Source organism: Maniola hyperantus, chromosome 12 (assembly GCF_902806685.2).
Source record: "Maniola hyperantus chromosome 12, iAphHyp1.2, whole genome shotgun sequence".
In the NCBI taxonomy this organism is placed as follows: Eukaryota; Metazoa; Arthropoda; class Insecta; order Lepidoptera; family Nymphalidae; genus Maniola; species Maniola hyperantus.
This window is the reverse complement of record NC_048547.1, coordinates 5,712,674-5,726,378: the sequence shown is the minus strand read 5'-3', so window position 1 is coordinate 5,726,378 and position 13,705 is coordinate 5,712,674. Positions and strand designations below refer to the sequence as shown.

At 36.9% G+C, this 13,705-nt stretch overlaps 1 protein-coding gene across 1 annotated transcript; it reads left to right on the top strand.

Annotated features, from left to right (window-relative positions):
• Positions 1–3,187: 3,187 nt before the first annotated feature.
• On the top strand, positions 3,188–13,572 carry LOC117986981 (putative sodium-dependent multivitamin transporter). Its single transcript, XM_069502079.1, has 10 exons — positions 3,188–3,256; positions 5,865–5,987; positions 6,250–6,812; positions 7,360–7,456; positions 8,481–8,645; positions 9,755–9,912; positions 10,586–10,790; positions 11,155–11,349; positions 11,711–11,875; positions 12,482–13,572. The coding sequence occupies exons 1-10, from the start codon at positions 3,206–3,208 to the stop codon at positions 12,515–12,517; spliced, it is 1,758 nt and encodes a 585-aa protein (XP_069358180.1). The 5' UTR covers positions 3,188–3,205; the 3' UTR covers positions 12,518–13,572.
• The last annotated feature ends 133 nt before the right edge of the window (positions 13,573–13,705 follow it).

Below are 13,705 nucleotides of genomic sequence, written 5' to 3'. Positions count from 1 at the left end.
TGTAATAAAGGGCTTTACGTTTCAACTTGAAACGTGTAATTTAAAAGGAATATTTTATGTTTGGTTGATAATGTTTAATGTTATAATTATAGAGAACCTGAGTGTATGTTTAATGAAAAGTAATTTGAGGCTTTAGGTATTATCAATTGATGGGCACTTACTTATATAGGTACAATTAAATTATTTGTATGGCATTTAATTTGAAGAATGAAGATGTACCTATACAAAATTTAGATACCTGCCTAGGTATACTTTGTGGGTAACTACTAACCCACAAAGTATACCTAGGTAGGCAGGAGCGTTCCCTCCCCGATTGCCATTTCAACCTGTCGCGTACCATGGTCCGCGCGGGCAAACACCTACGCCATAGCCCGTATACTATGAGTGCATAGAATATGTTCTCCGCCAGGGCACGGTAATACATATATTATATAGATAACATTACCGTGGCCAGGGTGATCTTGGTGTTCCAATAAATGACGTCATTTCTAATGTACCGTACTGTTGTGTATTTCTATGTACTGTTCTGTTGAACCCGTAGTCGGTGCTTCTGATAAGTTAAACAGAAAGCGTACCATCTAGGAGCCACGACAAACGACAGGTCGAGATGGCAATCGAAGTGAGGACGCGCCGTACACCCGGACACCCCCCGCGCTAACCCGGTGCGGGATCACTGTCCGTCCCCCCCGTCCCCCCCCGATTGTCATCTCGAACTGTCGCATACTATAAGTACGTCAGGCGCGAGTGGTCAGTGGATATAGGTTCCGTAGATTCAGAGTTTCAGAGCTTGGCCGTCGGGGATAGCCTGGCCCTGTGGTGAGTGGTACAGCAATGTCATGAAGTGGCTGCCTTTGCATGGTTCATGTAGTTGCCGTAGTAGTTTACCGTAGGAACCATTTTCCTCATGTTACGGTCGATGCACCTCCAAGTAGCACACCTAACCTCGGAGAGTTTGAGCGGACGAACGTATATGGGACTTCTGCACTGTAGTCTGTACCACACTGTACGTCGAAGATAATACTACTCTATGGTCGAAGAGATTGGCTCGCGACGTTGAGATCCATTCCAACGTTACCAACAGATGGCGTTGTAACAGTGTCATAGAGTACAAAAGTTCAATATAATAGGTATTATAAGTATTGAATAAATTTCAGTTTTATATTTTATCATATTTTAGTCTATGTAATATTTATATGATATGTACATCAAAATATTATGTTGTGTAAATACAGACTACTCTTACGTCAATCGACACGTAGAATTTCTGCATCCATTAAGCGATAAAGCGCTTTACAATGCAAGAACAGCAGGTTATTTTTGAACAAAAAACCGGCCAAGTGCGGGTCAGGCTCGCGCAACGAGTTCCGTACTACAGTCGTATTTTTTCGACATTTTGTACGATAATTCAAAAACTATTATGCATAAACATAAATAAAAACCTGTTTTAGAATGCACAGGTGAAGACCTTTCATATGATACCCCACTTGATATAGATATCTTACTATCTTACTTCGAAAATTGAAAATACTAAGTATTAGTTCATGACCACAATTTTTTTTGTGTGATGTAAACCACAAATTCACGGTTTTCAGATTTTCCCCCAAATATCTGCTATAAGATCTGCCTACCTGCCAAATTACATCATTCTAGGTCAACGGGAAGTACCTACCTACCCTGTAGGTTTCTTGACAGACCGACAGACAGACAGACAGCAAAGTGATCCTATAAGGGTTCCGTTTTTCCTTTTGACATACGGAACCCTAAAAATAAGAAAAACTCACGCAATATTACAAGTGCTATTACCACAAAATATACAATAGTACTATTACTTATTAAGTATTATACTTATCGGCTCTACGATTTTATCAGACTCTACGTTCTATTGTAGCGCTTACATCGCTAGATTTTGTAAGAACTCTTATGTCATTTGAAATGCCAAGAAATCTGAAGTCTGCATAACCTCAAAACATTTAGGTATAGTTAGAGGTTATACGTACCTACTTGTTTAACTATGCAAACAAAAATGAACATTGGTCCATACGAACGTCATTCCGATGGGGGGGCTTCGCTGGAATAGACATTTTATATAAATTATACTCTTTGTGACTTAATAAAAATATGAGTAGGTACGTACCTACTTAGTTAGTGTTAGTGAAAAAATTGTTAAGTACTTATACTTAGGTATATTTTCAAAAATTAAAAAGTTATTAAGTACCTACCTACTTAATGTATTTTGATAAAATGATATAGTGACGAGAAACACGAACAAAATAGGAATTTGAGTAAAAAATAATGATGCAGCAACGACGAAAACTGTAAGAAGTAGAAGTTAGAACATAATAATATTAAATTTTCACCGGTCAAAATAAGGTCTTAGACCTATGACCTACCTATGATATAGATAAAGGTGTATCTATAGCGAAATTTTGTATGACCCTACCAACGTTTTATATTGGAAAACCTAGGTGAGTAATCAGTTGTTTTTTAAGTGATTTTATGTGATAAACTTTCTTATAAAAAAATACTACTTACGAGTACCTATCTAGTTACGTACCTATCAAGTCAAAAGGTTCGTTTATCAATTATTTTAGTAGGTAACGAAGTATTTAAAAAGGTGTTAATTAAAATTAAAATGTCATCGATAAAGAATCGAAGATTCGAAATTTTTTGTGTATTTTTATTACCATTTGCGGCATGGTTGCGGCCTTAGGTTGCGGCAGTTTGCTTGACTCGATTTGACTTTTTAGATAAAAATAAAAAGTAGGTATCTAATCTGTGGTTGAAACGCTCAAAATTGGAATATGCAGTGCAAGTGTGACTCAATCGGGAATCAAACGTGATATGTTTGCCAGAAGTACCTATATCTACTCTGTGGTTGAAATACTCAAAATTCGAATACGCAAGTGTGTGACTCTATCGCGCCCCCTAGCCATGTTACCGGGGTGTAGGTACACCCTTCCCGAATACTGCTCTACCCCTCGGACGCATCCAAAAGGGACCAGCAGCACCAAGGCACACTGGGAGGTTTCTTGGCTGGCACCCTAAACAACCCACTTAACTAATATTTTTAATCGTATGCATTTTATTTTCGGTAAAGTTTGACCTCTTTTGACCCTAAAAATCATTAAGGGTGAGTCTCACTCGCACACGAAGGGTTCCGTACCATCGTACAAAAACATCACTTGTTAATTTTTTTTTTATTTTCATGGCGGCCATATTTAAATATTTACTATTTGGTGATATAGCGGCAACAGACGTAAGTACAACTTCTGTGAAAGTTTCAGCTCACTACCTATTAGGTACCTACGGTTCACGAGATTCATCCCGCTGACGAACGAATGGACGGACGGACGGACAGCGGAGGCTTAGTAATAGGATCCCGTTGGCACCCTTCGGATACGGAATCCTAAAAATGGTTAGGTAGGGTAGCGCAACTAGCTATACATACCGCTTAATCTTATTAAAAGATTCTGTACCCAAAGGGTGCCAACTTACTAAGCCTCCGCTGTCCGTTTGCCCGTCTGTCAGTCTGTCGGTCAGCCGTCAGCCGCGTGAATCGATTACGATTAGAAGTTGAAATTTATACAGAACTAGATATATGCCCGCGACTTCGTCCGCGTGGATTTTTTTTAAATCCTGTCGGAACTCTTTGATTTTCCGGGATCAAAATATCCTATGTCCTTCCCCGGGATGCAAGCTATCTCTGTACCAAATTTCATCGAATTCGGTTAAACAGATGGGCCGTAAAAAGCTAGCAGACAGACAGACAAACAGACGGACTGACAGACAGACCCACTTTCGCATTTATAATATTAGTATGGATAGGATATTATGTATTTCTATTGCCGCTATAACAACAAATAAATAATAACTTGTCCTATAAAGTTCTCCACAATGCAAGATAATGCTATTAATCTATGTTCCTTAATTATTGAGCTCCTTTTCCCTGTAGTTTGTAACAAAAACATAATACGTACCTAGGACTGTGTGTATAGTATAGACTTGAGAGAAAAATAATCGATCCTGTCTGTCTTAATAGTTATTTGTAATTAAACTGATTGAATCAATTAGATGGCAGCATACTTTTGAATTACCTATGCTATTTTAATGGTCACCATTATGACTGATAAAATGCGACCTATTTTACTACGTTTTTATTAGGGTTCCGTAGTAAACAAGGAACCCTTATAGTTTCGCCATGTCGGTCTGTCTGTACGTCCGTCCGTCCTCGGTTAATCTCAGAGACTATTAGTGATAGAAATCTGTAATTTAGCATGGGTATAAATATTAATAACGCCGACAAAGTGGTGAAATGAAATTTTGATAAATTTTTTTAAGGGTAGCTCCACTACATGTATAGTGGGGATGATTTTTTTTTTCTCGTCTACCCCATAGTGTGTGGTATCGTTGGATAGGTCTTTTAAAAATACTGTGGGTGTGGGAACATCATTTTTCGATTTCTAGATCCGTTTGTAAAATATGCCATTTTAAAGTGCTAATTTTTATTAGAGTCAAGTGTCCCCCCCCCCCTCTATCAGCCAAATGGTAGTATATAGGAACGTGTTAAAATTCACAACAGTAGTATATATAATCAATTTTAAAGGAAAACTATCATGGCTAAGTAGAGTTCACAGGTTAAGGAGTTATATCTGTTTTTCGAGGATTGTGACTACTACGGAACCCTACACTGCGCTTGGCCCGCCACGCACACAGACTACAGCAGGCACTTGGCCGGTTTTAAATTAACTTCACGATGACCTAGAGATTTGAAATAGATAGTTATAGGTTCCTAGCTCAGAACATGGACACATAAATTATATAATATCCATGGCTCAGAACGGGATAGCAAGGAAATATTTATACTCACTTTTTTGACATCGATGCTTTCTTGCCTTGTATGTTTGCCACCTTCATCATTGTATCGTGTACGGTGTAACTAGGTACGCGCAAATTGTAATTCACACCAAATAAGTACGTATTTAGGTCACAAAATATTACGTTAGGTTACACAATATACTACCTATTACAAAATATTTTGGAACTGTATCTTTCCAACGAAAAAATATTTTAACTGGGTCACATTGCTCAATTTTGACTGACTAGGTACTTTTACACAATATAATATAAGGTAGGCGCGACAGGTTGAAATGGCAATCGTTCCCTCCCCAATTACCATCTCGACCTGATACTTAATCGATACTTAATCTATATAATTTCTGTTTGGGTGTCAGGTTAAAAAACCTTGGCGTTAAAATCGTCGATGAATTACTGGTCCCGTCTTCCATGAAATACAAAAGTGCTCACGAATTGAAGCTGGGAAGCCGCAAAACTTGTTTCCTTTGTACTTAATAATTTAACTTACCTAAGATAAATATAAGATAAATGTGTACCTTCCTACGTAATTTATGGTGTTGCCTTATACATATTATTAGCTATAGGTTGTCGTCGTCACTCGTCATCAGCCCAACTGATAGACGTCCACTACTAGTCGTAGATCTCTTGCATGGACTTTCACACGCCACGGTCTTGCGCTGCCTGAATCCAACGGCTCCCTGCGACTTGTGATGTCGTCTGCCAATACTAGTAGGGGATCTGCTAAAGTTGGACTTTCTGATACGAGGTCGCTATATCAGAACTTTGGGATCTAAACGTCTATCGCTTTTTCAAACTATCTGGCCCGCCTATTGCCACTTCAGCCTGTTAAGCTATGTCGGTTACTCTGGTTCTTCTACAATCTACAGATCTCCTGATTTCTGATTTGATCCCATAGAGAATTCGAAGACTGAAGAGTTTAGGACTCCTAAGGTTTTTCAAAGTTTCGAAGTTATACGAATATCTTAGGACAACAAATATTTTGATTTCAGGTAAACATGGCGCAGACAATTTTCGGAGTATGGGACTATATCATTATGATTGCAACAATGGTAGCCTCAATTGTTATTGGACTTTATTTTCGATTCAGCGGAGGCAAACAAAAAACCAATGATGTAAGTTCAGACAAGTTCTTAAGAGCTACAACATTATAAATTAGTGTAAGCTACTAAAAATCGCTGTGGTCTAATAGGACTTGATTTAATCAATGTAATCACTGCCATGCTCCTTCTGGTTATGGCCGCCTTCTTCTCATCGTGACTAACCTGTGCGACCAGTGCCAAGGTCTAACTTATCATCAAATAAAAACAAAGTAGGTTTGTAGGCACTATTTTATATTATGTTATATAGATTAATTGGTATTCTCTTCGTTTTCAGGAATATCTTTTAGCAGATCGCAACATGTCAATATTCCCAGTGGCTGTTTCATTGATGGCTTCCTTTATGTCTGCAATTACACTGCTAGGACTGTCGGCTGAAAATTATTACTTCGGAATGCAATTCGCTGTAATAAATTTGGCCTACGGAATTGCTACTCCTATAGCCTCCAGCCTCTATCTGCCAGTATTTTTTGGACTACAGAAAACTAGTACTTACGAATACTTAGAGTTACGTTTCGGACCTCAAATAAGAATGTTGGCATCGTTAACGTATACATTACAAATGGTTTTATACAATGGCATAGTTTTATATGCGCCGGCCATCGTTTTAGAATCTGTAACTGGATTGGACAGACTGATTTCTATTCTAGTTGTTGGTTTAGCCTGTACGTTCTACTCATCACTTGGAGGGATGAAGGCAGTTCTCTTTACTGACTTGCTGCAATCTTTTCTAATGTTCGGAGCAGTATTCAGTGTTGTTATATTTGCGTCAATACAACTTGGAGGATTTGATCAAATTTTGATCAAAGCTCAAGACGGTGGGCGGTTAGATTTTTCCAAGTAAGTAGGTACAATAAGAATTTGGATTCTGTTATTGATGTGGGGGCCTGAGTCTTATTAGTGTTATTTCAGCTGAGCTGTAAACAATCGATAAAGCTTACTAGCAATAGTAGCAACCAGCAATCTCTTATGATTTCAGTGTGAATAATTTATCGATAATCATAGTTTTTACTATAATTTCGTTAGTCACACTTTCCTCCATATTGAAGGAAATTTATTTATTTAGGATATTTTGCATTTAAACGGGTACATACCAAGATATTTCAACTCAGTTGCATGAGTCGTGGTCAGGACGGGACTGCACTGCTGTGAGAGGTGAAGGAAAGCTGTTATGGGCTGGGCAGTACCGATTTATCCTCTTTCTTGTTCTTTTCGCTGATTTCAGGCTTTCTCACGATGTTTTCCTGCACCGTTAGAGCAAATTATACCTATTTAATATATAAAAAATTACAGGCATTCCTCAAGATAACCTTATTCATGCTCGTCAATAATATTATAGCTACATAGTGCTTTAATATATTTTAATTTAAAACTATATATATTACAGTTTCAGCATAAGTCCGACAGAGAGGCACACGTGGTGGTCACTTATAATCGGTGGCTGCATTACGTATCTATCTCTATATGCCGTGAATCATACACAGGTGAATATAACATAATAATTACCTATTGAAAATTATTATGAGGCTCTAATGTAACTTTACAAGTTAGCCATGTGACATGCGTCTTGGACTGTAGTAATAAAATTACGTGTTTTTTTTACAGCGGTAGTTTATGGGGCTAGAATTTATTATTAAAGAGAATAATTTAAAAAAATACATGATTTTTATTTATTTTTAAAATAATTAATTATTGTTGTCACGCTGTACGGAAAGCGATTATTGACGTCACATGGCGTAAGCGACAAATATTTAAAAAAGATTTAACATGAAAAATATTTTCCCGTGGAAATTACTTAGGTACCTACTCTATTTTTATGTTAAAAATTCTAAAATATTGTCGTTTAGTTTACGGACTGTGACGTCATTATTCACATTCCGTACAACGTGACGTTCATGTTAAAAATAAATAAAAATCATGATTTTTTAAAAATTATTCTTTAATAATGAATTTTATTACTACAGTACAAGACCCTATTCCTGTGTCTATCTGTCTGCTATTTTTTCCATCCGTTTTACCGATTTTGACGAACTTTGGTACATAAATAGCTTGTATTCCGGAGATGGATATAGCTATACTTTTACCGAAAAAGTTTCCAGTTCCCACGGGATTTTGAAAAACGTTAATCCATACGGACGAGGTCGCGACCCAATCACTACCCATATTATAATTGCGAAAGTATGTTTATTTGTTGGTTTATTGGTTTGTCCTTCTATCACGTTGCAACGGAGCAACGGATCTACGTGATTTTTTGCATGGGTATAGTTTAAGTCTTCGAGAATGGCTTTACTTTAAATACCGGAAAATCAAAGAGTTGCCACCGGATTTTTAATTAATATAAACCTAAATCCACGCGTACGAAGTCGTGGGTATCCGCCAGTCTTGAAATATTAATGTAGCTTGGTATTACTTATTATAATCTTATAGTTCGATAGACATCGGATCGTATAGAATCGTATAGACAACGGATTTTCCAATAAGAAAAATGATAGAGTAATATATTCGCAGGTGCAGCGTCTTCTCACAGTGAGCACTTTGGAGCGATCGCAGCAGTGTCTGTGGTGGAGCTGGCCTGTGCTCTCTGTGCTGAGCATTGCCACCTGCATCAGTGGCCTGAGCATGTATGCAGTATACAAAGAATGTGATCCGCTGGCCAACAAAAGTATAACTTCGGTAAGATTACGGGATTTTAATAGCTTTTTTATCGCTTTTTTCTCAATACAGTCACAACAATGGCCAATGAAATAAACAGTTACAGAAATGACTATTGTTTGACATGGCTTGATTAGGTTAATGAGTTTGATATGGATACCTGTGGTCTGTGGATACATCTTATTGGAAGATAGAACTCTTTATATTAAAATGTCTCAAATAAGATGTGTAGTGTATGAGACTTCACTATTAAGATACAGAAAAACATTACTAATAGGTACTTAGTAGGTGCGAGACGTAAACTAGAATTGGACGGCTCTACTTGTTACTTTTTATAGTTTAATTTATAGATTTACATGTGCAAGCGCATGGGAATTTTTAAAAGTAGTGCCTATAAGACGTACCTATCACGCGAACTTTTTTTTTAATGAAAGTTCAAAGGTTTATTAAAGCAAACGAATATCAAAAGTCAAAACGCTACGCTACGCTACGAGTACCGTATATTTTGTAAAAGGCAAAGTTGTGCGTGACTACTTGCCTAGTGCCTACAACAAAGCGTTTTAATTTTCAGGGATAGAAAAGATAAATTACCTACCGCAACTCCTTCAAAATCCATATTATTATTATAAATGCAGAATTGTATCTGTCTGTCTGTCTGCTAGCTTTTCACGGCCCAACAGTTTAACCGATTTTGATGAAATTTGGTACAGAATTAGCTTACATACCGGGAAAGGACCCGGTATGGTATGGACCCGGTTTTTAAAAATCCCGCGGAAACTCCTTTATTTTTATCCCGAAAAATCAAGGAGTTTCCACGGGATTTTTAAAAACCTAAATCCACGCGGACGAAGTCGCGGTCACCATCTAGTATCTAAATATTTTTAGAGTTACCACCCTACCGACAAAGCCGTGCCGCCAAGCGATTTAGCGTTCCGGTACGATGCCGTGTAGAAACCAAAGGGGTATGGGTTTAGTAAAAACTGCCATACCCCTTCCAGGTTAGCCCGCTATCATCTTAGACTGCATCATCACTTACCATCAGGTGAGATTGCAGTCAAGGGCTAACTTGTATCTGAATTAAAAAAAAAAGAAAAAAAAAAGAGTTTTATATTGATTTTCGTTTGATACAGCCAGATCAACTGATGCCATATTACGTGGTGGACGCGATGAAGTCAGCGCCAGGCTTGGCTGGGCTGTTCGTGGCGGGAATATTCAGCGCCTCTCTGTCCACCGTCTCTGCCTCTTGCAATGCGTTGGCTGCCGTTACCTTATCAGATTATGTTAGCAGGTAAAGAATGTGTAGGATATATTAGTATTTGTGAGGATAAATATATAGGGTGGCCGGGGATGTGAAGTCTAAAAGAAAAGTTTTATACTAAGGGGTATCCAAATCATCCCTATGTATGTTCAGCGATTTTTAGTAGTTTAGGAGACATGATTTTTTTAAATGTTCTTTCATAATTTTCATCCGTCAGTGGTTTTTATTTTTTTTCTCTTTCTGTAGAACGTTTTTGGACATATTTTTTTTGTGGGTATTAGTAACCATAAACTCAACTATCGCCTAAAAAATTACGGTTTACCTAGGCATTATGAAACATGACTAAAATTTTATCCAAAGTTCAAAATTATTGTTCGAGTGCAGTAGTTACAAAACATCAACACTTGAAAAAAATAATTAAAAAATGTCGCTAGTGACAACTGTGTATTTCTAAAAACTTTTATGGACATGCCACTTCAGAAATAATAAATACCTACCGCTTAGTAAGTATAAGGTAGTAATTTTTTTCTTTTAGACGTCATATCCCCGGCCATCCTATATATTTATCCCCACAAATGCCCGATGTTCATCACTTTTGGCCGCGTACCATACCTACAAAAGGATTTTAATCCTTGACGTAGGTATCTATGTCCGTAGCGTCACAATTGCTATAAAAATATTACTAAAGATATTTTGTCTGAAGGTGGTGTAGGATAAATCCGTCATATATACCATGGCTTACCAAGATGGCTGCGTGTGGTTTCGGCTTGGTGTTCCTCGCCTTGGCGTTTATCGCCGAGCATTTGGGAGGAGTGCTGCAAGCTTCTCTGACTATATTCGGAGCAGTTGGAGGACCTCTTTTTGGTCTATTCACACTGGGAATGTTCACTACTTACGCGAATGAACGGGTAAGAGAACTTTTACTAAATAATATAAACAAATAAATAAAGCCTTTATTGCTGAATTTACATCTAACAATTAATTTAAATCTCACTTTAGTTCCTTTGCGATCAGCACGTCTAGCGTATCCCAGGGACGGACATAAAGGCTACTTTTTATCCCGGAAAATCAATAAGTTCCTGTTGGAATTTAAAAAAACCTGTGCGTGGACTAAGTAGCAAGCATCATCTAGTTATTAATAAACTTAATCCATACTAATATTATAAATGCGAAAGTGTGTCTGTCTGTCTGCTAGCCTCTCAAGGCCCATCCGTTCAACCGATTTTGATGAAATTTGGTATAGAGGTAGATTTTATTATCTTTACTTTCTAGGGTGCATCAGTGGCCCTTTTGACCGGTATGGTGGTAACGCTTTGGATAAGCTTCGGAGGGCCTCGACCTTTACCAGTCAAACTGCCCGTCAGTGTTCAAGGATGTCCTTTCAATGTGACCTTACCAGTGCTACCTCCCTCACAGCCAAGCGACTACTTCTACATGTATAGAATCTCCTATATGTGGACAAGTCCAGTAAGTCTATATAGTTAAGTGATTCTTAGGGTCAGCAAGGCTTAACTAACTTTCGCTTGAAAACTTGCTTCCTAAAGTTAGCGTCAGTTATTAGCAATGTCACTTGTATGGAAAGTCGATTTAAACAATTTTTAAATACACACCTATCAAAAAATTACGGACCGCCAGGATTCAAACCTACTGCGGCTTCCTGGGAATCGGCGTGATAGCGTTTAGTTATAGGTTTTTATTTTTTGTTTTTTTAACTTTGTAGTGGCTTTGGAAGTCGGTTTTTTGAAAATTATTTTTGTGATCATGTGTACCTACCTAAGTTTCAAGATTTTACTAAAAAATGCTTTTTTAATTTAAACTTTTTTTCTAGATCGGTTTTGTCTGGGTTCTAGTAGTAGGGACTATAGTGTCTCTAGTATGGAAGCAGCAGCAGCCGTGGCAGAAAGCAGGCCTCTCCCACCCTGACCCTGCGCTGTTCACACCACCTTTAGCTAATAGACTGAGAGCCAAATATGAAAAGAAATTGAGCGTACAAGTAAGAATCAATGATTTTTTATTTAGATTAGGTATTTTATTTTAGGTATCCTTGTTTATATTAATAACTAGCTTTTGTCCGCGACTTTTTTCATCTACGCGTCATTTACATAGCTTCAAAATTAATTACATCGAGTTTAAAAATGGAAGAAAAATCACTTAGTGCACTAACTTACTTCGGAACGAAATGATTCAAGGGTGAAAATTAATTAGGTAGGTACTTCAGTTTTTCAAAATTATCTATAAAATAAATTAATATTAAACACATCAACTGCCAATAAGATAAGAAGACTTTAAATTCAGAAATAGTTATTGTTAAAAGAGAGTTATAATTTTTTCTTTTTAATTTATTTGTAACCTCGTATTTCAGTTTGCTCATTGACTTTTCGTTCTAGGTAGGTACGTGGACGATTTGTTCGTTTATTTATTTGTAATCGATAAATTGTGAAACTGCTGAACCGATTTTAACAATAATTATTTCCCCATTAGAAACCTACTATATACAGCAGTAACATAGGCTATACACTAGTAGATAAATAACAAATATATCTAAATATAGCAAAGCCGCGCGAAATAGTTGGAAAATGAAAAATAAATTTATTTTCAGTGTGAGCTGCTCAAGCACAATGGTCAAGAACATTAAAGATCGTTGATCATGAATGAAGTTCAAGAGTCAAGATATTATTTATTTATTTCTAAATAAAAAATGACACTGTTCATATTGAACGGTTCATATCTACCTACTTACTATTTAATGGCTTTGTTAAATTATTATGAAGGGTTCTAGTGGTTTTTTAGGGTTCCGTGCCTCAAAACGAAAACAGGAACACTTAGCGGATCACTTCGTTGTCTGACTGTCTGTCTTATAGGTTATAGCACAAGTAAAAGGAAAAATCCAAAAACCTTTAACTTGTGGTTACCATCACAAACAAAATTAAATTGTATTATTTCTTGCCCGATGGTACGGAAGCTTTTGGGTGCGACTCCGACTAGCATTTGACAGGTTTTTTTTAGAATAAAATGACACAATATTATTTATTATAATGGTGCCGCATTGTATCCACATTCGCCAACCCTGAGTTTTAAGCAATTAGGTAAGTACTTATCACTTGCTGTAGTAGTGAAGGAAAACATTGCGAGGAAACCTGAATGACTGAGAGTTCTGTATAATATTCTCAAAAATGTGTGAAGTCTGCCAATCCGCACTTGCACAGCGTGGTAGACCCTAGAAGACCCTGCTCAGTAGTGAGCCGGCCATGGGTTGATGATGAATTGATGATAATAATGACAACTACATTTAAAATTAAGATTAAGGTGTATTTATATGTTACGTACCTTCTATCTAATAATATGGAGGTATTTCTTTAAGGATTTGAGTAACGCTTTAAGTTTTAAGCTTTATGGAGCATTGCCTTATGTAAATGCCTAATAAGCTACGAGGTATAAGACCAAGGTATTTAAAGGTACCTAGGTACAGTATTGAGAGAAAAGTGCAACAAATAAACATACAAATACTAGGTAGGTAAGTACTTAATAATATTGTTATATCACTTTGAAAAGAAATCAAAAGTTAAATGAATAAATCTTAAGTTCCTTATTTTTTGTTGCATTCTACCTACCATAAGTTTTTGTTACAATGGTGTTTATCTTGGACAAGGATTTTCAAAATGCAATAAAGTATGATAAAAAGTACGAATATGGTTTTATTTCATAATTTTAATGATGTCTTGCATTCTTCTTAAAATATTGTAAGTAAATATAGAATAGGTCCAAGATCCCACTGCCGCCAGACGTTCTTTATTTGCTGAGGAACAAAATGTGTGGGATAGAG

Bases quoted from the DNA above. Each gene is read 5' to 3' on its own strand.
- LOC117986981 (XM_069502079.1), top strand. From the start codon at position 3,206: ATGGCGGCCATATTTAAATATTTACTATTTGGTGATATAGCGGCAACA. The intron at 6,813-7,359 runs GTAAGTAGGTAC...TATATATTACAG, and splicing joins GGGCGGTTAGATTTTTCCAA to TTTCAGCATAAGTCCGACAG. The intron at 9,913-10,585 runs GTAAAGAATGTG...TTTTGTCTGAAG, and splicing joins TTATCAGATTATGTTAGCAG to GTGGTGTAGGATAAATCCGT.